The 26,025-nt window shown below is 48.1% G+C and overlaps 2 protein-coding genes across 2 annotated transcripts in view; both read right to left on the reverse strand.

Moving 5' to 3' along the window:
* Window positions 1-260: 260 nt before the first annotated feature.
* Window positions 261-13,533, reverse strand: LOC118788138 (SERTA domain-containing protein 2-like). Its single transcript, XM_036544024.1, has 2 exons — window positions 13,257-13,533; window positions 261-1,798 (listed from the first exon to the last, which is right to left on the reverse strand). Exon 2 carries the CDS (start codon window positions 1,792-1,794, stop codon window positions 736-738), a length of 1,059 nt encoding a protein of 352 aa, XP_036399917.1. The 5' UTR covers window positions 1,795-1,798; window positions 13,257-13,533; the 3' UTR covers window positions 261-735.
* Window positions 7,097-26,025, reverse strand: part of LOC118793750 (tigger transposable element-derived protein 1-like) — a 33,152-nt gene continuing 14,223 nt past the window's right edge. Inside the window, exon 2 of the mRNA XM_036551990.1 lies at window positions 7,097-7,316. Within this exon, the coding sequence (XP_036407883.1) occupies window positions 7,097-7,316 (220 nt within the window). The remainder of the gene's footprint in view (window positions 7,317-26,025) is intronic.

The following is a 26,025-nucleotide window of genomic DNA, read 5'->3' on the forward strand; positions in this document are numbered from 1 at the left end:
CATCTGTCCAGCACTGTGTGTCTTATTGTACAAACACACAGGAATTATTCGCACACAGGAAACCAGGATCTCTAAGAATGTTCTGTCAAAATACTTAATCTATATGTGTACTTCTTTCTTATAGAAAATGACATCAGTTTGGAGAGCTGCTATAAATATGCAAAATTTGGGCAGCAGTTTGGAAAAGCTATTTCATGTAACACAACAGTCCATAATATCATGCCAGTGTTGATAGAATGGATGAATTGAGAAGAGAACAGCAAAAAAAAGACCTTCCTATACACTTCTCAAAGAAAAACTATATACAGAAAGGCAAATGTAACTCAATATGCTTCTCTGTATACATCTTTGTGCTTAACAATTAAATGTTCATTCTTTGCACCGCTAGGAAAACTGTCCATACATAGTTATGAGTCTTTTTGCAGGTAATCATGCCTGTTCAAGGACAATTAGAAAAAAAAAAAGGAAGAAAAAAAAGAAAAACAAACCGGAATTTACAAAGTGGTCATACATGGATGAAGGCACTCAAATCTGCTAGAAGCCAGGTGTGTTCCTCATTTTCTTTTTGGAAAGGCAAGCAAAATGCATGCACAGTGTTGTGAAGTAGTACTGGGTGTCATCACCATTCCTTTTCTTACAATTGCCAGACATTTAAAAAACTGTACAAAAAACAGTCAGAGAAGTATTGATTTTTTGTTCTTGTATAAAGTTTTCTTTGATTTGCGTCTGTTGAAATCAAGAGCCGACCAAGACCTCCATGATGTGGTCCAGCTCGGCAAGGTCCATTTTGAAAGGCTGGCTCGGGGTGACCGAGGACGCGCCGCCACCATAGGGGGACAGAGTCTTGACGAGGTCGTCCGCCGTCACCACGGGGGCCATTTTGGAGGCGGTGGCCCCCGAGGCAGAGGTGCAGGGGTCAAAGTCATACATGGAGGTGTCGATGTCCGCGAACAGGATGTCGTCCAGGGCCAGGTCTGTGAGGAAGCCCGAGGAAGAGGAGGTGGACGAGCTCATGTCCAGGCCACTAGGGGGCAGCGTGTCCATCAGCCTGGACTCGTCCGTCGCGGCCCGGCTCTCCGGCTGCGAGACCGGCCCCTCGAGCTTTTGGCCACAGGTCTTGCTGCAGTCTTTTGAGTCTATCCCCGGGGGGGTCGAGGGCAGATGGGGCACGGCCTCGGGCGAGGGGGGGGGGGAGGTAGTTGTCGTCGTCGTAGCCGGACAGAGCTCGTCGATCTCCTCCAGGGCCGAGGAGAAGCTGTCTTTCGTGGCCGGGGGGGGCGACCTGGGCGGGCCGTGCTGCTGGTGGGCGAGGTGGGGGGACGGAGAAGTGCAAAACAGGGAGGCGTCGTCCTCCAGCAGGGAGGCGGGGGTGAGGCAGGAGTCCGGCGGCGCGGGGGCCGAGGGGGGCGGCGGCGGCGGGGGCGGCGACGGTGGCGGCGGGGCCGCGGCGGACAGCGCCCCGAAGGTGGGCTGGGCCTCCCGGAAGCCCTCGTCCACGGGGTCGTCGGGCGGGGCGGAGGCGGGGAAGAAGAGCGGCCGCAGGCTGCCCTCCTGCTTGAGCTCCTCCTGGATGCGGCGCAGCACGTTGTTGATGAGCACGCGCCTCTCCAGGCTGGGCTCCGTTGGCGCGCGCTGGTTGTACAGCTTCATCAGCGAGATGTTGAAGATGGTCTGCCTCTGCAGGGTGTAGGACACCTTGGACGGCCCGTCCGCCGCCTCCGCCGACGCCAGCGCTTTGCCTTCCAGCCCGTCTTCATCCTCGTCCAGTTTCCGCTTTTCACCTTTACCCAACATATATCTGTAGCGGAGAGAGAGAGAGAGAGAGAGAGAGAGAGAGAGAGAGAGAGAGAGAGAGGCGGGCGTCAGACACACTGCACCAAAAAGGACACAGAGAGGATAAACACCCCAGCCCACCCCCAATCCAATCCAGCCGTTTGAATGGACACGCCAATTTACACACCTGCCATTAACCAAGTCAATGATCCAATCACTGCGGCTCCCCAGGGCCTGGGTCTAGCGCAGCATCACACACATCAACAACTTACGCGATGTAGAAAACAGCAAAATATTGACAAAAATACATACAATCCCATATGCACTGGGAGCTGAATGTATGTCGAATGTAAAGTAATGGCCAAACAAACACGCATCTGGCACACCTTATGTAGCACAGGATCCCCCATCCCGAAGTGAGAAAACCAACCTCCCCCCGAGCGTCACCCCGCGGACATGACGCGACCCGAGTTCGACCCTCACCCATCTGTCCCTGTGGCTGCCGCGCAGGAAGCCGCAGGAAGCCCCAGTCTGCTGCGCAGATTCTGAAGGACAGCGGGCCGGGGCGCGGCCCGACGCTCTCAACAGCCCCGCCGAGTTTCCTGAAAGCCAGCGCCCTTCCACTCAGCGTGACTCAACACGCATCGGGGGGGGGGAGGTGCGTGCCGAGAGCGGGGAAAGCCGCGGCCAGTTCGCGAGCGCCGCGGCTTCGGCCTCTGTCTCGCGCAACACGCGGCTCTCGTCTGAACAGGGACTGACGCGTACCGGCGACGAGGGCCCGTGACAGACCGCCGCTCGGGGGGGACTGCCCTCGAGACTTCGACGCGCGAACCTGGGTGCAGCCGCGGCGTCGCAGTGAGTCACTGTCTCAAGGGCCTCGCAACGGGACCGGAGCCAATCAAACAAAAACAGGAAAATAAGCAGGCTTTCACTGAGGTCATGTGACTTACAGGACAGCTTCCCAGAACCACAGGCTTTTTAGTTTGAGTTTTGCTTCTCTTTCAAGTAACATTACATGCAGACGAGTGGGAGACTTTTTTTTTTTTTTTTTTTTTTTTATAAAAATGATGAAACAGAGAACAGGCTTTCAGTTTTAACATTCTACAAATGCTGTTAAAAATAAGCTTAAAAAAAAAAAGAAAACAACTCAACTCTTGAAGCTAAAAAACTTCCAAAAGCTGAAACCCCTTGTCCCTACCCCCAAATTTTTCTCCAAAATGATATTCAATCCAAAAAAAAAAAAAAAAAACTGTCCTTACTAGTCTTTCCAAAAGCATCTCTGGTGAGCGTAGCCCTGTACCAGCGGCAGTGCTGCAGCATGCATGAAGCTAATCCAGGCTGACAGCCTCACGCTCTCTGCCCCCGTCTCCCCCCCAGTGCGCCTGCGCTGCACCTCCGGGCTGCCCGCTTTTTCAGGAAGTACGAGCGGCCGGGCCAGTTGCCCCGCCGCCTGTTACCATGACAAACACGGTCAGCTGGGAATCCACCCAGAGAGGTGGGAGCAGGGGGGGGGGGGTGGCAGCGGAGTGCGGGGTTTTACAGAGAAAAGAAAGAACGAACTGTTTCTGCGCTTTGTGCTGCTTGCAGTTGCGGGCTGGCAGCTGAAAGGAGTGCAGGGCCGGTGGCCATCCCCGTCCAAAATCAGAAACGATCAGAGAGCAGACTTCTTTTTGCCTGTAGTGACTTTCTGCCTCCTGGTGACAGCCCGACCGCACTGCCAGGTCCGCGCCTGAGGGGGGGCGGGGGGGAGCGCTGCTGAACTCTGCCCTGGCCCTGCTGCGGCAGGGTCCCTACGCGAAAAGGCTGGGACGCCCCCAGAGCCCCACCCCGAAATGGTCTCTTTGCTCCCCCTGCGCGCTCTGCCTCCTTGTGCATGTGGGGCCCCGTCACACCCCTGCTGTCTGACAGGGTCCATGCGCCGGGGTGGTGGTGGGGGCTGCCGGAGCGCTGCCAGGAGCGGGCCCAGCGCCCCTGCTTACGCCCCCTCCCTGATGGAGAGGAGCAGGATACAACGACAGGACAGAGGATCTGCTGCTGAATCATTTCGAAACTCCGAGTCTCGTTTCCAACTATTCTGCAAGTGCACATTGTACTTCCTGTCATGATCCAGAAGATTACTGCTTCTGCTCCAGATGCAGCCTGAAGAGGGTTTCAACAGCGAGATGCTGCTGCTCGACTAGCTACGCACATCTACGAACAGAACAAAAAGTGTTGTGTGCCAATTCTTCTGATGTTTTCTTTTTCGGAGGTTTGCAGGTAGGCTCTTGAGGGTAGATCCCAGTTTTCCTACTGTCAGTATGTCAGTGTGCAGCAGGAAAACTCAGCTAAATCTGATCTCCCCCAGTGCAGGGCAAAGCCACGTTCAAAGGAAACCCAGGGCAAAGACACAGCAGCTGAGAGAAGTACAGTGCTTATATTCAGTGCATGCCCTGTGAACGAACGGCAAAATGAAAGGGGCAACCCTCTGTGTCAGCTAAGCGGAGCCAAGCTCGGCTGTGAAAAGCTGTGCGCGAAAAAAACGGCGAGACTTTTTCTGCAGGACGATGAAAAACTATTTTTAAATTGGCGCGAGCCCTTTGAAGAGCATTATGAAGCGCTTGGCAAACGCCCAAAACTACAGCGCAGTACAAAAGCACAGCTAAGCTCCCTCGCTTCCTGGACAGAATCTCCAGCGCCCCCTGTCTGATATCTGGGACCCGACACAGAACCAAGATGTGGAAGGCACTTTCAGGTGCCGTTCTGCACAATGCTGTCTCACCCTTTGAAACTCACGCAAGTTTTCAACAAGGCCCAGTTTGTGTTCGGCCAACGCTGTGGCAAGGCACCCGCGACACTCTCCGTTTCTGTAGCTGTACAGAGCTACGCTGCTACATCCTGGCAGCTGTACAGCGTTAGCACCAATAAGCATTTACTAGGCAACCGGACAACACACAAATACAAACGCTTTTTTTTTTTGGACGCGTTTTGCAGAAGACGGCTTTCTGCAGGCGCTTCCGAGGTGTGCTGCCGGTTAGACGACACAGAGGCAGGACAGAAGATGGAGCTTCCAATGATATCATGATCCAGTAACTGGATATCCCTGTTTCCATGCCTGCACGGAGGCCTCCCCTCCCCCTCCTCTCTGGGCTGTGCTATTTCAGGTCCTGGGGGCACATACAAATACACACACGCACGCACACACACACTCCCAGTGTCGTTCCACAGTACTGCACCCTACTGCACCCCCCCCCCCCCCCTTTTTTTACCTCCCTCCACAAACACACGTGCAGGCAGGCCACGGCAGCTCCACACCGACTGAACACACTTTACAAATTCTGGCACTAGAACAGCCCGTACACGCAGCCCTATTAAACAAAAGAAAAAAAAAAAAAAAAAAAAACACCCTCCCGTGTCATATTACAGTGCCATTATGGTCACACAATGCCTCCTCATCCTCCTGTCCTGCGTCATTTTGTACTCACGCTGCAGGCTTCAGTCACACCGCTTGAAGACACAAAGAGAGAGTGCGTGCCATTAGTGCAGGAGCCCCCGGTGGACCCTCTGCCTCTGTTCACGGGGAACAGGGTTCAGGACGTGCTGTACGCAGGAGCTCCTGAGCAGCAGCTCTGAAGCCGATCGCAGAAGGGCCGGCGTTTATCTGGACCGAAGAGCAGATCCGCACTCAGCGGCCGGCGGAGGACCCTTCAGGGCCCCCCGAAACCAGCCAGGTATCCACATCCGCGAAAACTAACATCCTGGGGTAAAGGAAATCCGCAATCCAAAGACGGGGCTTACTGTCGGAGTCCGGCCACGCCGTCTATAGCGCGCTCGGTGATCCGTGCGGCCCGGTAAATGCGAGGTTAGCGCTCCTGGCTTCCTTGGACAGGTAAACGCAGCAGCTGGCTTTGATTTTAGTCTGTTTGTTTGGGATGAGTTACAAGTTATTTCGATTCTTCCCGGCGCAAATGATTTTGAAGCAAATCTGCCAAATCGTTTTGCTGGCCCTTCCTCTGGCATTTAAAAAAAAAAAACAGGAACTGAAACTGCCCCAGCTAGATAATGCGTTGGAACGAGGGCGAGAGACAGGAGGTACATCTTAGCTGTTCAGGAGGAGTTGCGGAGGTCTGGGAGAGAGGATGGCTCTGAACACACCTGACAGGCTGTGTCACTGAGCGAGGGCTTTACCACAGGTCGGCGGCGCCAGCTCTACACCAGAGGGCAAGAAACACAAAACAACCAATGAATAATTAAGACCAGGGAAGGCTGTGAATGAGAGAACGACAACGCTAACGAGAGAAGTCGACTTAGCCCACTCCGCCACTAGTAGCTCGCCCGATCCCACAGAGACTGAGTTCTGTACCTCGCCTTTAATGTATCTCAAATACAACCCAGTTGTCTTCTAGGGCACAGGGTTTCAGGCTGGCTGAATTGCTGATGTGAGACTATTTTTGGGGGTGAAAAACCACGTTTGAGCTGTGGTCCATAAAACAGGCAAACACCGTAAAAAAGGCAAATTACCTTCCTCAGAACAGTCACGCATGCAGAACTTCTGCTTTTCTTTTGAATAGGACTGAACTATGTAAAACAGGAGTCAAGAGTCTGGTGCAGGGTTAGTATTTGCCTAATTGAAACAACTGGGGTCAAATCATCAATCAATGATTTGCTGATAAGAAACAGCACACCATACTCCCATGGCAACCTGATTTTCTTTGTGAACCCAGAGTGCAAATCTGTACCCACAGCGAGTCCTCTGAAGCCATGCGGCTTGAGAAAGGGAAGAAAGGCGAATCTCTAGCAATACACTAAACTTTGAGGCAAAACTGAAAAACACTGGCATTTGAGCTGCAGTAGATGCTTACAGTCATTCGTAATTCTACGGTTTAAGGAGTGCTGGCAGCATGAAAATTGCATAAAACCATACATACTCAGTGAGTAAGAAACACACTATCAGCTCCATGTTTTAGCTGTACAATGTTTCTTTTTAATCATCAATGCAAGCATACTAAAATCTACCCTAAGCGCACCGATGCTAAGCTCAGAAGCAGCTGTTCACAATGCCGTAAACTCCAGATACTGACAGTGATGCCACAGTCCTATTCAAATCATGATACAGAGAATGTGGGAGGCTACCCTGTCATGTCTGTGAAAAGACAGGGGCGCAGCCATGATCTGATAGGGTTCACGGCATTAACGATAATGTTCTTTTGTATAAACCACACATGAAACCAAACCCAGCAAACAGAACCGCTAATTAAAGGGCCGGGAGCAGAACAAAAAAAAAAAAAAAGACTGGCGGCAAGCTTGAGGAACAGTTAACGCACAACATACAAAGACGAATTACAACTCAACGGGGGCGGGACCGAAGCTCCAGTCTAACAGGTCCTTTGGCTGCGGTGACAAGTGCTCTGCGTCGCGCCGGTGATGGAGCCGGCGACGGGGACGCGTGCGCACGCAGGTGTCCCGTGTCCCCCCTCGCGGGGGAGCCGGGTTTGGGCGGCGTCCAGGTCCCGCCGTTGCCAACGAGAGGGGAACGCTGCTGGAACCGGTCGGACGAGAGGAGCAGGCTGCGGGGGGGACGCGGCGTGTGGCGGAGCGAGAGTCGCAAAAGCTCCGATCCCTACCACGCTGATCTGAAGTCGCCTCCCCCCCCCCACCAAAAATTCATCTGCACTGCTAGCTTTAACCTTTAACCTAACCTAGTTTTTCCTCCAGGACTGATGAGCCGATATTTTCTCACGTGCATTTCAGCATACGCCGGAGGAATTCGGCCAATCGGTTTGAAGGCCGCAGGAGCCACAAAACACACGGCTGGCAATTTTAAAAACTTATAACTTCCATTTGCATTTCATTTGGTGATGCAATTACAAGCGTGTGAAATCTATGACCTATACCTGACCGAAGCACTGAATGAAACCACACTGTGCTACTGCTGGTGTCACCAACCCATTTCACAGATTTCCTAAGCCAAGGCCATTCATGATGCACATAAACATAACACGAACATTAAAAACCTGAAACTGCTTGAATCCGATTTAAAAAAATGAAACCTTTGGCAACATACTTTTAAATGGAAGACTCAATACCCAAAGGGAATTTTGACTGTTCAAGAACAATGCTAGGAGAAAAAAGGCTTTAATAAAAGAAAAATCAAAGTATGTAAGAGACAGAAGTAAGCAAAATAATGCGTCTCAAATAAAAAAAAGAAGTATGTCTAAATGAGCTGAGTCTTTCAGAGACTGTGACCTGCATTTCTTTTGCACATACAAAATATTCTGTGTATGGATCAGACTCCCCAATGCTTGTGTCTATGCTGAGCGCAGCTTTGAGGTGGAGGTGTATGAAGTGTAGCACTTGATGGAATCAGAGCAGCGAGGCAGAGAATATGTGTCAAAGTCCTCCGCGGTGACGTGCGTGGCTTTCCTCGAGGGAACAGGCTGGAGGAAAACATGCAATCAGCAACATCCATGACAGACTAGCATCTGCTGGCCTGAGCTGGCCCGCTGTGTCACACTACAGTTACATCACGTATCACACACACACACACACACGCACACGCACGCAGTGACACAGTCACGTCACACCACACACAACAGTAGTGATTCTATATCTACGCATTACAAAATCCTCCTCACAGGGAACTTGAAACGTCACACAGTAACCCTCATCCCCGCTGAGAGAAAGCCTTTAAAAATAGAACTAAAAAAAAAAAGAACACAAGCCTCAGTGCAGGGAAGCATTTTGTAAAGTGTGAATCGGTGAGATCCTCCCTGAACGGTGGAATGTTACTACAGAGCATATTATGACACAGAACTCTAATGTAACCTTGAACCCGCCGACAACCAAACTGCTTCTTGCTGCCCGTTTTAATACAAACTGCTGTTGCCTCCATTCTTATCCATGCCAGTCAACTGCAGCACAACAACACCCATAAAGTGTGCATTTGCAGTGGTGCAAATGAAGTAAGTTCTGAAGAAAAGCTCGCCCGGGGTACTGTCATAAACTCGTAATGGGACTCCAAAAAAGAATTTCAGAAGGAGGAATGCCAACACTGTCAACTATTACTGATGTGATATTATCTATCTATTATTATCTATGCCATGAAGTAGTTCGCAACATTTTTTGTCCTAGGGACACCAAAGTAGTTATTTTGAGGTGCAGCATCATATTCTGTCGAAAGACTGAATCATACTTTCACATTTTCATGCGATTATCTTGTTACAAACAGCAGCCCCCACCCACAGTTTCTGCAGAGATCTGTAGTAATTTTGGGTGGGGCTTGTTGTTTGTTGCATTACCGTTGTATTCAGAAACTACATTAAAAGCGGGATAATTTGACAGTAGTTGACAGAACTCTGAGAAACCTAGAAAACGTGTTCCAATGTTCAGCTCTAGGAATACTGCTGTTTTGGGGATTACTTTGTGCAATTATGTGCATGTGACATATAAACAGGTGTAAAATCTGTATTTGGCAGACTAGATGATAAAACTGAAAATACATACACAGCACACTAATGAGTTCTGACCCGTATCCAAAGAACTGAACACTAAGCCCGGGGGGAGGAAAAAAAAAAAAAAAACAACTCGGTCACACTGACTGCCAGCAATACAGGAGTCTAAATGAGGTGTTGATATGTGATCCTATTTCATACAAATTACTGTTTCCATTAGCAATATGTTACACGCGCTACAATGCATTCACAGTCCACAACAGACTGGATGAGACTTTGTGCTCCTTGTTCTCACTGGCTACTTTCAGGTGGAGGTAGGCCATGCCATGTCGGCGCAAAGCCATTCAAAATGGTCAAGGTTGTTTTTGTTTTTTTTTTTTAAACAGAATTTGGCAGGTACAGACCTACTTGCCCTCGGATCCATTCCAGCATTGTCAGAGGTAAACTGCTCCAGCTGTTACTACTACCCAAATGTAACAGAGCTTGCAAATAACAATGTGCCTGCGTATCATTTACTAATACGCATATTACAATTATAGCTTCTATGTGGAGACTAGCTTGAAAATGAACAAGACCTGGAAACTGAAGGTCATGAAATGAGTATTCTAACTCTCCTCTACGATGGTTTTCCTAATCTTCTGATAGCCGTTTTCTCTTTATTGACTACAGCCACCATACTCCAGCTCTTGCTAGTGGTATTTAAATACGTGGAGACGAAAATCACACACAGCATTTGAATTCAGCGCAACAATATCTAAGTCAATTAAAATGTGTTTAAATCCGCTCGTTTGAGGAAATTAAAGGTTTAATGTTAGGCAATTAGTTACGTCAATATGTTATTGAATGACATTTCCCCAGCGGGTGTGAATTGCGCACTGCCTACAGCAGTTGGTTTTCACTGCATCTGCACCCCCCCTAGCAGCACAGGCCCAATCCATGGGAATGCAGCTTGTTAAGGTGCGCAGTGCTCTCGCATGTGGTCAGGGAAATGTCATTCATCACCATATAACTCTGGAATAGCAGAAATGGCAGTTATCAAACGCATTTCCCCCATACATTCTCCTTTATTTAGAGGTGATTCTGGCTCTGGGGCTATAAAACAAACAGCAAAACCCATCCTGAATTATCATCCAGCAAGGGCAAAAACACGCCCGCCTCCACCCGGGTCACGCTGAGTACCGTGTTGAAAAGTGAGTCAAGGGAGGTGGGTCCAGGCATGGGCCAAGGTATACCTGGCCGTAGACAGCACAAACATGACAAAAACACTGGGCGTATTGAGGTTTAACTGAATCCACTGCGATGTGCAGGGTGACACAATGCACAAGGCTGGTTTGAGAGACGGCCTTCCACACAGCGCAGCTGCTCACACTGGGTAGCACTGCAGCAGATCCATAGGTCCACTGGGGGCGAGGGCCAAAGGTGAGGGGGAGTGTCAGGACCACCAGAGGGAGGGGCAAGGCCTGTTCAGCATGGAGACCAGGGGGAACAGTGCACCGCTATGCTTGCTGGAACGGATCAAAAACCTGCCCCCAAATCAGAGCCGTCGGAGCATTGAGCACAGACCGGGAGGGGGGTGAAAAGAGCACCAGCTCTGTCGCAAAACGTTGCAGCAAAAAAAATAGAACTAATAGGGAAAAATAGAAAAAATAGGGATTTTTTTTCCCCCTCTCTTTCAACATATTACAAAAACGACCGTGTTTGAAAGACACTGGATGTGAGGTAGTCTGATGGACCTAGACATGGGGTGTGTGTGTGTGTGTGGTGGGGGGGGGGCGGAATAATCTCCCTTGGTTCGGAGGCGAGCGTGCTGCTGGTTAGCCAATCTCCAGGACCCTTGAACCTGCTCTGACATGTGCTGTGTGTGTTCTTTGGACTGTGAAATCGCAGGTCGGTGCGTCTGACAGGGACCCTGCCTTGCTGCCAAGCAACTTTTGCAACCGCAGATCTCCCGAGCCCCACATATGGAGGCTTCCAGAAATAAGAAGCAGAGGGGGGAAAAAAAGGGGGAAAGTAACCTGGAACATAATTAGGTCACCAAACGCTGTCTCAATCTGAGCCTTACAATTGTTCTTTAAGAGGAATAACTAATCGGTGCTTGGAATTTAATTCTCTAGAAAAAGTCAACTCATATTTGAGAAAGTAAGATGTACAAAGCACGCACCAATTCAATGGTCCTTACAAAGTTGAGTTACAACCGTGGTATGTCCAAACACAGGCCCTAAGTTTCATTTTCTCAAAAAGGAAACGTAGGTGGATTTAAATACCAATGAAGAGCGGAGGTTTCACTTCGGCCAGCTTTATCCACCATTTGGAGTGAGCGAAGTTTTTGGGATTCCAAACATGTCAACAAAGGGGATAGATTTATTAAGCCCTTCTCAGGAGTTGCAATTTGTAAGTGTTCTCATACTATAAACAAATCATGTCTATGGAGCCACTACAAGATAAGCAGGGACATTTTCCTGTACAAACACAAGAATGTTTGAGAAGAGAATGAATTCCATAGTGGAAATGCAAATAAACTTTGACCAAATTCTTCTTGCGCACCTACAGTTGAGTGGAACAAGTCGTCTACAGAGAAATTTAACCCATAGCTATCTGGAACAACAGCCGCTCTGTAACCCTGCTTGCCCTTTCTTAGCCCTTTCCAAGGTAAGAACCTGCAAACTCTCTAAAGCTGCACACAGCAACACAAGCAGCACTGCTTCTGAGTATGACAGGCTGCTTTCAGCTGGATTCCTGGCCTATGCTTAGTCAGTGAGCTGTTGCCTGTAAAGTGTGAGCTGGCCTCCACAACCCAAGCTTATCTAAAAATCAAAATGACTCATACTACCAAACGCCTCAGCTAAGGTCTGGGCAGTCTGTCTCAACCACCTTCAAAAGGTGAAGACTAACATCTCACCACTAGTATCTCCTTTATTTGACCAAAAAAAGAGTAACACGGCGGTTTTATCGATCAGTTTTAGCAAGTCAATATACCCCAGGCGTCACCACAACTTCACATGACATTTATGCTTAACTTTTCCTGTATGAAAATACGGCGGAACAAGATGATGAAAAAAATCAAACCACACGCCTACACTTCTGTTTGATTTATTTTATCCCCATACGGAGTTAAGTAGTCGGTAATAATAATATTTAAGGTGAAAGAACAGTCTTCTAGAGCTAACATAATTGTCAGTCTGCAGGGAGAGAAGCTGCAGTGACACGCTCCTCCTACTTCCACCAAAGTTAAATGTCACGGAGAAACTTCACAATAAGGTTATCGTCGTGCGGTTCTAGTACAATTAGCTATACTGAAAGTAACGTCTAGCAGTGCGTGGGCGTATTTCATGATTAAAAATGAATTTGCGATAGAATACGAGTGAAACGTGACAAGTCCATGAGCTGGAAGTGCAAATGTAATGTCACAGACGTGCACAACAAGTTTGGCGCAGAAATCCGCATATAGTCAGATGACAAAAGTGTTCCAACGCTCACGAACAAGATGAGCATGAATCATTCGCATTCCACAACCTTCATTACTCAAATAATGGCACGATCTATTTTCAGAAGCCAACGGCAGAATGAACGTGTTAAAAAGGCACACCAGAACTAAAGTCAATAGCCATTGACCTACATGCGGCTAAACTTAACACACCAGCTGTGCTTTGCGAGAATCGTCTGAAAACAATGTTTGCTAGCCAGCTTCACGCAACATCGTAACAAGTTAGATTTGGGCTTTAGCTTGCCAGCTAGCCAGCTACCTTTAGAGCCGATTTACGCACGACAAAGGGAACAGCCAGCTGGTTCAAATGGTTCTGCCTTCATTCAGTCTCAGCCTGCTCGATGTGTTGAATTAGTATTGCTTTGTTTCACGTTCGGATGATCTAGCTACTGGGCAGTTCGTTTCAAATAGGGATCCAGACTACAGACGAGAGACCGGCTTTCGTTTTATTCAAAAACATCGACTTGAGTGACATTAATCATTTCTATTCACATGCTAAAATAAAAGCATCCTTTTCCGATATACATTTTTTTACAAAGACTCGGTGGGTTATAACATAAATATCAACTTACCACATGTAGTTGCACCTGAGGTTTTAAATAAAGCATCGGGTCACTGTCTCACTAGACTGGCGTTAGTTCCATGTCTAGAAGGGGGGCATCAACCAAACTCCTCACACCGTCTTCGGCACTTTCATTTTCCTCGGGTAAATTCCTATCGACTGAGGGAGGACCGTCACACAATGGCGTGCTGGAGAGGAGACAGACAATTCCCAGCCACTGCTTACCAGTGATCGAAAAAAGCCGAGACACTGCTGCCCCTGTTCCGACAGCCCTGCTGTCCCTGAAAAAGAATGACGTAAAGTGAAGCTTCTGCTACGCCGCGAGCCGACTACACTGTCTAGCTCCGGAGAGGTCCGCCCCTCGCACACACACAGGCACACGCACACACAATCGCGCAGCGCACTCCGCTCTCGCCCTCCCTCATCCACCCCCACCTCTATCTCTCTCCCTCTACACTTGGCAGCTGGGACCAAGCAGTTGCTAAAGCCAGCTAGCTAGGCTACACATGTACTTACTTCAGATAAGTAGCCAATCAGATGGAGGGCTCCTGGCTATCCGCTTCTCGTCTCTCATGGCTCCTGCATGTGCCTTTCCCCCCCCAAAGGGAACAGAAACGCTAATAAAAATTAAGTGCCACTGCCAAAAGCCCAGTCTGCGCAATATCAGGGTTGTGCAAAAGCTACGCTGGACGCCAAAACAGGTATATACTTAGAGTAAATATGCATTTAAATTAAACAGACCGTATTACAAAAAACACATATCCCTGCATGACCACTCGTCAGCGAAGCACAACCCCGCTGTTAGAGCGAGCAACCGCAAATATTTGAAGCATTCAAGTTATTCAACAATTTCAGATCGGTCCTCACGACTTCACCTAGTAGACAATACTTTCTGTACGACGTAGATCAGCCAAATCGTAGCAGTCATTTAGGAAACAAATTTGTAGGCTACTTTTCTTGTTGGTTTATCTGCAACTGTGTGTGAGGAATGTTTGCGTTTCAGTAACTTTGAAGATGTTAAAATAGTGGATAGTCTGTATATTGTGCCAACAGTTTACGAACGTTGACAGGATCCTGCCTACCGTTTCCGACAGAAGAAAAAGACTAAAATACTCATACAACGATTCCTGCGACAATTTTCTTTTCGGCCAAACGATAACTCATGGATATCTTACTGAATGGTGTTAATCGGACTTTTCTGATCAATACAGACACTTTTCCATACAACGGCTACGTTAATTCGTTGTGTGAAGAAAAAAAACCATTCACATTGCTCAGCCTTGTCTTGTGCCTTTCCCTGTTAAAATGTCTTCTGTCTAGGCTCAATGCCTTTGGGGTTATGATCAGAAGACCTCAGGCTACTAAAATTGTCGAAGTGGACGTCCTTGTTCTGATAAAACCGTTGCATACACGAGTTGAACACTGAACTTCAGTAGGATGTGCCATCATACTGATTAATAGACAAATACGCCTGTCAATTCACAGCCCATTTTGAAATGGCTGACCATATCTGTTTTACAGGTTATATCCAAGTACAGTAATGAGGAAAAATATGGCCTTTCACAGACTTGCGTTGATGAGTTGGGGTTACATGTATATAAGTGCGGTTTGGTTATAAGTGACATTACATTACATTATTGGCTAAGTGTTCTTCCGCTTCTGGAATAAATATAATAGACTGAAACATGTTAAGGAGGTACTGATAAAGTTTGGCAACACTGCTCTCATTTGCCTCGCTAATTAATTGCTGTGGTGCTAATTATGCACAACTGAACTGCGAATGTATCATAAATCCTGAGACAAATACAATAGTACGCAATTGTTACATTTACATTTATTCATTTGGCAGATGCTTTTATCCAAAGCAACTTACAAGTGAGGCAGAGTACAACACAAGTGAAAGCCATACATGGAGTCACAATTAGAAGTGCTGAATGACCAAGTTTCAATAGTTGGCCAGAGCACATGGTGTCTGTAACATGACAAGATACTTGCTAAAAGAACAAACTTCCAAGAAAATATTCATTTTAAAGTCCAAAGACTTTAAAATTCAAGGCTAACCCATTCACAGGGAGAAAACAAAAATGGAAATTCAAAAAACAAAACCAGTTCAAGGCACTATTACTCAAAATTTATTTCTATTTTACAAAAGTGTAATATCAATTATTACAGAAACTAAAACACTGTCTTCCATGTGATGAACAATTTTTGCTTGGATTGAATTGTCTACCACAAATGATGTTTATACAAGTTCATCAGTATCCATCACACATATTGTGATACCAGTTGAGGAAAACAACATTTATGTATTTTATATTTGTTCACCATCTCTGCCAAACAAATCAAGGACAGCTGCCGTAACCAAATAAAACCATTTATGAAAACTGAATAAGTCTTCATGAATTGATGGTGGCCTGAAAATATGTGCAACCATATGGATGTCAGTCCTATGATTTATCCTTGAATAACAACAAAAACTATGCAGAGAATGGTATCCCTCAATACCTCAGTTATCAATAACCAGTTTGCCCAGACTTAACTATAAGACTATAAACACAGAGACGTCTTCATTCTCTGGTCTTTCAAAGAGCTCTTTCTCTGCACAGCTCCCATGGCGACTTGCATGCGCTGTCCTCACAGGTATCCTGACACGTGTCGCACCTGGGAGAAACTGGCCGGACAGGTATTTTCCAAGCGCAGCGTTTCAAGATCAATGCTGGCTGAGGCGCAGGATCGAGCCCATGCAAATGAGACACCTCCAAGACTCCCCAGATGCAGACGACAGGGTGTGGGCTGCTTCGATGTGCGCTGGAGTCCGGTGAGCTTTACTTGGCTTCCAACGGCAGGTAGATCCAGAGGGCTTATGGGTTGGTGGTCAGGAGGTGCAAGAAGCAGAGCTGACAGCAGTGGCAGCAGTGGCAGAGACAGCAGGGTGCTGATCGCGCTTGTCGTTTCGCTGTATGGTTTTGTCAGTTCCTCCTGTTCTTGCGGAGGTCTGCAAGAAGGTGGACGGTGGTTTGGCAGAACAGTAGAATTTATGTTTGGGTTCAAGGAATGAATGTAAACTTTGTTCTCACAAGGTTGCCACCTTGGTCTGCATTTATTTGGGCTTTGAGAAATCCAGAAACCACATTATCATTTCTACTCCAAGATGCGTTTTCCAAGTCATTTCCACTGCAATACGGAATGAAATGGTGTGAAAGGGACATTGTTTCTCCCATTTTGCTTTGCCAAGTCCAAGTTAAGTATTTTTTCAACATGATCTCCAAAGTGTTGCTGAGCACGTATTTGCTGCATTTTAGGTAGATGTCACCACCGCTTTTTACCTTTTCCGCAATAATTAACCACTATTTTTACTTTCATCACAACAAGTTATAAGATTCGGCTGAGAAATAAATTGTTTTCAAAATGGCATGTTAATTACCTTAAGGCTTTCATCTGGCATGAGAGCACTTTAGAGCAGTGCCGAGCTGAGAGCGTGACAGGGATTTGAGGAGGGGCGTGTACTGTGCGCAAGTGTTTATTACGCTCTCTAAATGCTGTACTGTCAGTGGGCTCCTCTCCAGGCCCGGGCAGGGTGCGTGTCCAGGAGCATTGTGGGAAGAGAGCCTGCATGCATCACCTCGCCCCATTCACAGACATCTGTTCAGTGATGTCAATCGTTAACCCTGGGCTATGCGGACCAGGAAATAAACTGCAACCAGATGGTAAAAAAGAAAACCAGCACGCTTTCGAATAATGGCAGCTGATGCCTCACTAATTAATGTGTGAACACCCCAGATAAAAATCGCCCCCCCCCCTCCCCCTGTAAACTGCACGCAGACCTCTGCCTGGACACTGGTCTGAAAACTCAGGAGGAGCAGAAAGCGTGAAACAGCTGATCCACTGCAGGGTTCTGGGCAGCGTGGTCACCACTGAAGGGGCTCTCTACCTCTACAGTGTAGACTGTGGCATTCCCGCAGTCCGGTTTCCAGTGTGCCGCTACGCGCTCCTCTCCTGGGAGGGTTTCTCGCTGCTCCGGGGCCACAGGCACGAGCCGTTTAACAAGTTCTGCCGCCGTTTTGTGCCTCACTCTGACGGGGTTGGGGGGGGGTTGGAGGGGGCAGGCGGAGACAGTCTCCAGACAGCAGGACTGTCGCTCTGGCTCCTCTCTCCAGCTTTGCAGTGGATAATCCACAGCAGCAGGGACTGCCAGCTGCGGCGTGGGGGGGGGGGGGGGGGGGCGTCGCACATCGGCGCCCTCCCAGCTCGGCCGCTCAGAACGCCAGCATGCCGCCGGGCGCACAGAGAGACACTTCACTGTCCCGCCGCACTAGTAAACCCATTCTTCACGAGGGAAACACTCAAACTCTTCTCTTGTTGCAGCTGCTGAGTGGGTCAGATCATAATCAAGACTTCACCAAGGCACTACAGGGGTAGGGGGTTAATTCAGCGCAGTGCAAACAAAGCCGGTCAGTCAATCTGCGCATCGCGATAATGTGTGCGCCGTGTCTGCGGCACACTGCCACACTGCTGGCATCGGTATTGTTTGCGCGATCCCCCTAATGACGGTACAGCTCTAATAACAGTGGCAGCAGGAGTGCTCTGTCAGGTCTGGGACTGTGTTGTGTCTCGTGCCGGAGCGTGAGAAAGGCCGAAGGTGCGCTCACCTGTCTGCAGCCTGGCTTGTTCTCTGACGACAGGCACAGGGCTCCAGCTCCCCTTCTCTCTCCTGCTTCAGCGCTCCTCAGCCAGATCTGCTCAGAGGATGCGACTCCACCAAAGCCCATAACTCAAACCCAATCAAAGCACTTTCAGGCAATTACCGTGCTGTGAGCTGCTTTAATTACATATAAAAAGGGAAAATTAAAGATATATGAGCTTGAAGCGCACAGCCTAATAAAACACTCAAAAGTATCCTGCTGGTGCTTTTTTTTTTTTTTTTTTTTTTTTTACAGGGGTTTTGAATAGGATGCCTTTGTCTGGGAAAGGTTTCCCCGCTAATTTTTACCCCTGCTTTTTTTGCCTTTTAAACAGTCAGCAGCTACTGTATGCATGTGGCTACTGGAAGGTGGGTCTAAATAAAGAATTCAACATTGTAACAACAGGAAATGACTCGCTGAGCAGACAGGGCAGAACTGAGAGCCATGCTGGCTCCTGGGTTACACTAACAACAGCTCTCTGTTACCCATAGCCATGGTGTTCTGCTTCATGAGGGACCTCCGCTACTGGGAGACTCGCAAATTTGCACGTAATTCGAATGTTCCACCAGAGCTGTCCGTCACATGACTGAAACCACTGACTGTTTCTGAGTGGTTAGGGGATGGGTCTGATTGCCACTCACTAACGTCTTGCAAAGGCACTCCCAAAACCTACAATATACAAACTTGTTTTTTTTTTTTTTTCAGTGACAGAATTTTCAACAAACTCGGCTGACATGAGATTTCTGGGGCATCTGCTAGTCTTATTAGATTTCCACCAATTAAACAGGTTTGCTGTAGGGACAAGGGAATTCTACCCCACCAACATTCGCACTAAAACCACAAGAGTTTCCCTGACAAAGAGACTCGGTTTGATTACGGTGCACATAATTACATCCCTTTTCAGGGCGCAGGCCTGTCACTTCTCTTAAGGCTGGGGACGTTTCGGCACCCCCTCCACCCTAGCAAACAGCCGTGGCACACCTCATTCCCTCATTATCCAATTAGAGTCAACAACCGCGCAGCCACAGAGGGGACTGGAAAGGACGCCCCAACTTTACGTCAGAGACCACCAAACAAAAATCAGCAGCTCTGCCATGGGAACTCTGAGTTTATGGAAAACTTCCAGAATTTTATTTCATTTAACTTTATCCTTATTTATGCTTTACGTATTAAGTCATCTGCAGAAAATCCCCAGTGTGTGGGATGATGAAATTTATGCGGTAAATGGACTCTCCGAGACTCAGCAGCAACATGGCCAGATGCTAGGTCAGGGACCACTGACCGGTTGGCTAAGGGTACTCTTACGGACGACTGGATCATCAGCCATGTGTGTGATACAGTCACCAGGTTTTGTTTAGGAGTTAGGAGTTAGTTTAGAAGCCACAGACTGCACAACACTGACACAATAAACCCCGGACTGTGGAGCCAGCTCACAGCACGGCCTCCGTCCCCAGGCTTACAGTGGCTCCAGTCGGAGGGGGCTTGGTGGAGGCACGGTACAGGGGAACGCGGACCGATCTTCACCCCAGAGGACCTGCTACTGTCCCCTCTGGCTCTTGGAGGCCAAACACAGACCCCGTCTATTTCAACATTCCCTGCTCTGGCTCAGACAAATAGCAATCTGAGCAAATAAAGCCCAGGGGCGACATTTATTCAAGGCACATTTTTACATCTGGGTGTCCTTACATTGCCTTCAGTCTCAAGTCCGGACTTTCTGTCTGTACTCTGATTATAACAAAATGACTGTAAACAGCCCGTCTGGATCCTTATATCATACAAGCTAGCTTGCTCACTCTGCACTGTAAGTGCACTCCACCACTTCTCTTAAGGCCCTAACAAAACCAGCAAGACAACACGAAGAAATTCAAGACAGTGGCATTTTACGGTTGTCAGAGATGATAAAGTGTGAACATCCAATTCCTTTTAAAACCCACATACCGCAGAGATGTTAAACTGTTCATTCATTGGTCATTCTGTGTTTCTTTAGGCATTTTTTCAGCTTTAGATTTTGATGATTGCAAAAAACATTCAAAGCTGACTACCTGCTAAGATTTATGTCGAATCACCACAAACTGTTGAGAACGGTTGCTGAAAGTCATAAAGCAATGCTACACTGGCTCGATGTGTGGATGTTCTAAAACATCAGCACACATACTAGAGGTATGGAGGTACTATCTGTGCACCCTGCATGCTGGGATGTTAGTAGACAAGGGTGGTTCGGGGCAGCAGTGGCAGCAACAGTTAAGCTGTTCCTGGCACCCAACTATTTGCCATGGCAGCTTCCAGGCAACCGACTTACTCAATGACTAACTGACCGACCGATAACACAGGGGAGACAGGGGATGGTCTATGGGACAGGGAGAGGACGTGGAGAGACCAGAGATATATACATTCAGTCAGCAGAGACAAGCAGTGAGAAAGGCAGGGAGGTTATCAAACAGCTCAATCAGGCAGAGAGCCAGTCAATTGCCGTGACAGAAAGACAGAAGCCCCTTTCACACATGCACTGGACGCCGGAACGTGTCCGACCCTTACCCGGAGGAGCTGTATGTGAGAACGCAAATGTCCGGATCAGTCGGACCGGACATGTGACGGACTTCTTTCTGCCAGCTCCCTAGTAAAAAGTCTGCCTCATGTCGGAGTGAGCCCATGTGTGAACAGAGCAGGCAACGTTCCGGAGAATCCACCGCGAGCGAGTGGGCGTGTTGATGACGTTTCTGTCATGTGACTGGCGTGAAACCGGAAGAACACAAACATCTGCCTCGTACTCTTTTCCGCGTGCCTGTACATTGCTTTCTACTCTTTCGTTGACATTGCGGATGTCCAAATACATGTTATTTTGAGTCCAATGATCATTAAAGAGATAGTTAGCTATAGCTATACTGCCAAAACCTGTCTCTTACGATGATTAATAACGTTGGTTAGTAGTTTATTATCTGGTTAGTAGCTAGCTAAGCTGTAGCTAAGTAATAGTGATAGGTATAGTGAGATAGGTGAACTAGTGACCTAACATTACATAGCGAGCAACAAAAACTTACCTTATTGTTATAATAATTGTATAATTCATAATAAATTATGTGTACCAGTAGCACCATTTGGATGGTTATGTGATTTTTTTATAGGCTACTCAAAAGTATAATAGCTATGTTCGCCTTCTCCTCCTCTGTGCCACATTATGTACCCATACCACCAAAAGGTAAGACATTGAAAAGAAAAAAACTGAAAATACTTCAACTCGCGAATACTTTAGGTGATCTCCTCAATACTTTTCACTTGTGAGAATGCAAGTGGCGTGGAAATTGGAAAATACCACGAGGAAATCTGGACGTTTCTAAACTTGCAATGATTTCAAGCGACAATGTAATATACTACAAATGTAATTATTAATGGTCACATACTGGTTACTACACTGAAAAATAGCATGCAGTGTACAGTATATAGCCTACTTGTGTAGCACGCAGTACACAGTATGCAGTAGGCGGTTTCGAATACAGCCACTGCGATTTCTGCAGCGTACTTTTTGCGTCATGTCCTCCCTCCTGCACGCTCTACCCAGGCGCCGCCCCTCACCTAAACCAAAGCGGAGTATTTCCTGTAGGTGAGAACGCGTCTGTCACGGACAATCTCCTGTTGCATGCTACATATGTGAAAGGGCAATTCCCGCCAAGTTGCGGACCTGATTCTCCGCACTTTGTCCAGAGTTCATATGTGAAAACGGCTAGAGAGACTGGCAGAGACACCACTACTCAAGCTCTGTTGAGTTCAGACTGACTCAACCCCCCAAAGCAAATGGAAACAATTTAGAAAGTCTTTTTTTTTTAGGGGGGGGCATTTCTCTCACAGCCATAGCACAGAGCTTCACTTGCTAGATACTCACCCTTTCGTTCAGAAACAATAAGGGAAAGAGAAAATAGAAAAAAAAAAACAAGGAAAATGATAATGGAATCATCTTTACAAGTACAGCAGCCCTGCTACAGGGAGCTATTTTAGTCCTTGTGCCGGCCACTGCTTCCTGACTTATTACAGTGGGTCTTGGCTGCGACCAAGTGTTTGGGGGTTTTACGGAGACTCGCTGGTGCCTGTTCCGCTCAAGAGGAGAGGTGGACGACATAGAACACAATTTTATTTCGTCCTGTTGTCATGGTTATTAAACAGAACACGAAGATGACTTACCACCAAGACTGGCCTTCTCCCAACTAACCCCCCCCCCCCCCCTTTCCACCAACCCCACCTCCCCCGGCCTTCAAAACACTCGCTGGACTGGGACCAAGAAACTAACGGTTGTGGTTTTGGAAGTTGACTCCTAATAAGACAGCCGTACATCCATCACTGTGTTTTTCTTTTTCATTTCATTTCTCCTGGCGCAGTATCGTAAGCAACCCTTTATACAGAGCTCGCCTTTGGAGACCAAATTTTGAGAGGGGACAAAGAGGGGAAAAAAAAGGTTTTACACGAAAGGAGAGGGGGTAGAAAGGGTCCTGGCACAGACTTTAATGTCAATACCATGTTGAAAAATACAAGGAAGGAGGCTTCCAATTAAATGTTTGCTGAGCTAGAATAGGCCATTTTATGCTTCATGTTTTATCACTGAGGGAATAAGACTGCTCCCAAGGCGAAGGAAAAGAACAATGATTTTCTGTTGGGGGGGGGGGGGGGGGTGTACACGTGTTTGGAGTCTGATGAATCACATGGACACTCTGTCACTCTGCCCTAGACACACACACACGCACACACATGTATCCACACGCATGTGTGCACACGCACCTCATCCTAACAGGAAATTCTATTACCATTTACTCACGGTAGGCAGCCTGACTACAAGAAGCCAACAGCCTGTACAGTGATGAATCAGTTAACTGTGAGAAGCACACAGTATGCTATGACTGGGAAAACTGAATGCCGTAGTACCATGATATCAGGCGTCATTCAGAGGCACTGGGGACAGGCAGTGTATAGGCTATACAAACGCTTCCGTCGACACAAAGGGTTTCTCTGCACTTCGACGGCAGATAACATGTACTGGGTTAATTCAGGCTGCTCGCTTGCCCTACATTCCACAGCACATGAAAAGATAATAAGTGTCAGTTGAGGTTAAGGCAAAGGAGTCAACATGAGTCGCAAACACTGTCCCTCACACAGCGTTTCTGATGTCAATAGTGGTCTCGACGGGACCGTCTGACACCTGGCAGAGACCACAGACATGTAGAGCTGGTATGCAGTAAATAAACGGACATTCAAAAGCCTTCCACACGGAAACACATTAAAGGCTTACGAAGCACTTGCATTTACTCAAAATACTACAGTATCTAAGTAATTAATATGTACAGTTTGAAGAGGGGGAGCATGGACCGATAGTTTTGGAGCTGGGCTCACTGGAGGTTTGTAGGGTCAAATCCTGGATGGGCCACTGCTGTGTGCTTGAACCATTTAATACATAACCTGAACTGCTTCAGTAAATGTGCTACTGTATTTATAGATAATGTATAAAATATAAACCCTGCAAAAGGTCACCTATGGAACAATGAGCAATGACAATGCTGCCACGCACTTCTTCGAAATTGGCTTACTCCACTGAAAGAAAGGGGCAAGATAAACATGTTGGTTTCTTATTTTCTGAGGTTCAGCGCACTATTTCACAGGCACTTCACTGTCTATTTACAGTCAATATACAGCATTCACAGTGTCTGGGCTCAGCTATATACTGTGTGGCACTCGGTACTCTGCACTCTGCACTTGCCACTGGTGACAAAGTGGAACAGACAAAACAGGAGCAGTGGACACAAATGAAAAAAAGAGCAAGTGTCCTGGTGGAAAAAAAAACTGCTCACATGGAAGGCAATGGCTGTGGTATTTATTGGTCCTGGAAGCCTCCTCCTCCTTGCTGAAAACTGTTTCTTGTGTTTCCAAACTGTGGGCTCCGGGGGAATGCTATTCATGCCCATTTTGACTTGCCCTCTGTCTGTTTTGTTTTGCTACTTTGTGGTCAACCGTTCCAGTTATTTATGCACTTGGCTTGCTGCAGTTAGCCGGCGTCCTTGTGCCTCGCTGCACGGTCACGTGTCCCTGTCCGGAAGGGCGTCTGTTCATCGCTGTGATCCGGCCTCACCTTTCACGGAGATACGGAGTCTCGCCCACTGCTTTGCGGTGGAGGCGCAGCTCACGAAACGCTGAGCTACAGCTGCACACACTGACCACACCCCCCAACCGCCCCCCCCCCCCTTTTCCCACTCCCTCCTCCTCCTCCTCCTCCTCCTTATTCGGTTGCTGTCCTGCAAGCTGCTCAGCTGATCCGGGGACACGTCTGGCAGCACAATAGCTTCCTGGGGGCTCGGCGGCCGGAGCAGGGCTACGGCATGTGCCGCGCCGTTGGGGGGGGTGCAACCCTGCGGCGCGTGCGGAGGGAACGTCTGCCATACGCGTCTGGGTCTTGTGCGGGGCGGCCAGCCCACCCGCCACGCCACTGCCTCTCTCCCTCCATCTCCCCCTCAGCCAAAATATTCCATCCATGTCCTCCCCAGACAGCTCCTCTCTCTCTGTCACCGTTATTTGCTTTTACCCCACTTTTTGAAAATGTCCTTTTACTTTGCGGAAAAGAGGAAGGGGACTTGCCGTGACAGCGACAACGCATTAAAATGATGATTCCCAAAAAACGCCACGCGTAGATGATGCAGACCAAGCAGCTCTGCGGTTTACAAGGCACAATGTCTGTGTAGTCAAGTTAAAACGAGAAATCGCTTGCTTGCGGTCAGCTCTCCCCGAGTCAGTAATCCAGCTCTCTCTCGCTCTTCTCCCTCAGTGAGCCGGGATGCGTGAACTTCAGAGAACTCTGGCCCCTGGGCTAACCCCCCCCCCCGCCCCCCCGCCTCCGGGTCGCCTTTGCTCTCTACCTTCAGGGTGTCTCCAGCAGAGCAAGCGAAAGGCTTCGGCCCCCACAGCTGTTACCGAGGCTTTAGCCCCCATCGCCCAGCAACAGAGAACAATAAAAGCCAGCAAATGTCCAACCCAACCCCCCCCCCCCCACCACCACCACCACCTCCCCAGTCATATCTACACCCCCCCCACTCCTGCCCCCTTGCACCCTCCCTCTACTCCACACCACAGACAAACACCAAGTCCTTTGTCTGCATTTGCTGGCTATATGTGAATTCCAAAATAACAGCGAATTAGGGGCTGGCAGAAAGAGCAGTGGTTATGGATGAAAAACATGAAATCATAACACTGCCTTTCTACCAGCAACCCAGTAAGCACAACTGATTTTTAAATCGCATCTCCCTATGACTCATTTTCAGCACTGGATTTTTCTTTGCTGGTGAAGTGCAGTTAAGTTACATAGCGTGAAACTCTCTCTCTTTATTAACACAGAAGGGAATTGGTGGAACAGTTTCAGCAACTGATACGTTAAGAGCCAGGAGAGAAAACCCTTTGATAATAATATAACAAAACAATATGGCTGATCCGGCAGTCATTTCCGAAAGATGTTTCACTGAGCGCTGTCCACGTTCTGCAGCAGCTGCCCTGTGGAACAGGCCAGGGTGGGAGTGGCGGCCGGGCAGGAGTTTGGCACAGTGGACCGGTCGGCTGAGGCGGGGAGCAGGCAGCTGGGTGCGCGTCCTTTGCCCCTTCCTTAACTGCCGCAAGCTCCTTAATTTGCAGTCGTGTGACTGAGACAGACAAGCTGCCCCCCCCCCCCACCCCCCACAGCTGTAAGGCACTCGAATTTGGAACAGCAGCAGACAATGGCACGGAGCTGTCGCTGTTAAGTGGAGAAAGACCACTCCAGGTGATCGGATACCCCCTTCTCCGTGGCAGCCATGAAACTGACTGTGAACCTGACAACTGCCTGAAAGGAAAAGGGAAGTGTGTGTTTTTGAGGGGGGTTGGAGTTGGGGTGCATATTTCTTGTAGCAGGCTGTAACCATGGTTTCTCATGCAAATCTGGTCATTTTGTCAAACTCACTCAACAGTCACTCATAGAATGTCCCTCTCACACAGCTGCTACATACACAGAGCTGAGTGTAACTTAAGTGAATAGAACATGGAAACTAATTATAGACATGACTTGTTCAATGGCATCTTTTAAAAAGTTTTATCTACTGC

Source organism: Megalops cyprinoides, chromosome 1 (genome assembly GCF_013368585.1).
Source record: "Megalops cyprinoides isolate fMegCyp1 chromosome 1, fMegCyp1.pri, whole genome shotgun sequence".
NCBI lineage: Eukaryota > Metazoa > Chordata > Actinopteri > Elopiformes > Megalopidae > Megalops > Megalops cyprinoides.

Excerpts from the sequence above, each read along its gene's own strand:
- LOC118788138 (XM_036544024.1), bottom strand. The coding sequence starts at position 1,794 with ATGTTGGGTAAAGGTGAAAAGCGGAAACTGGACGAGGATGAAGACGGG.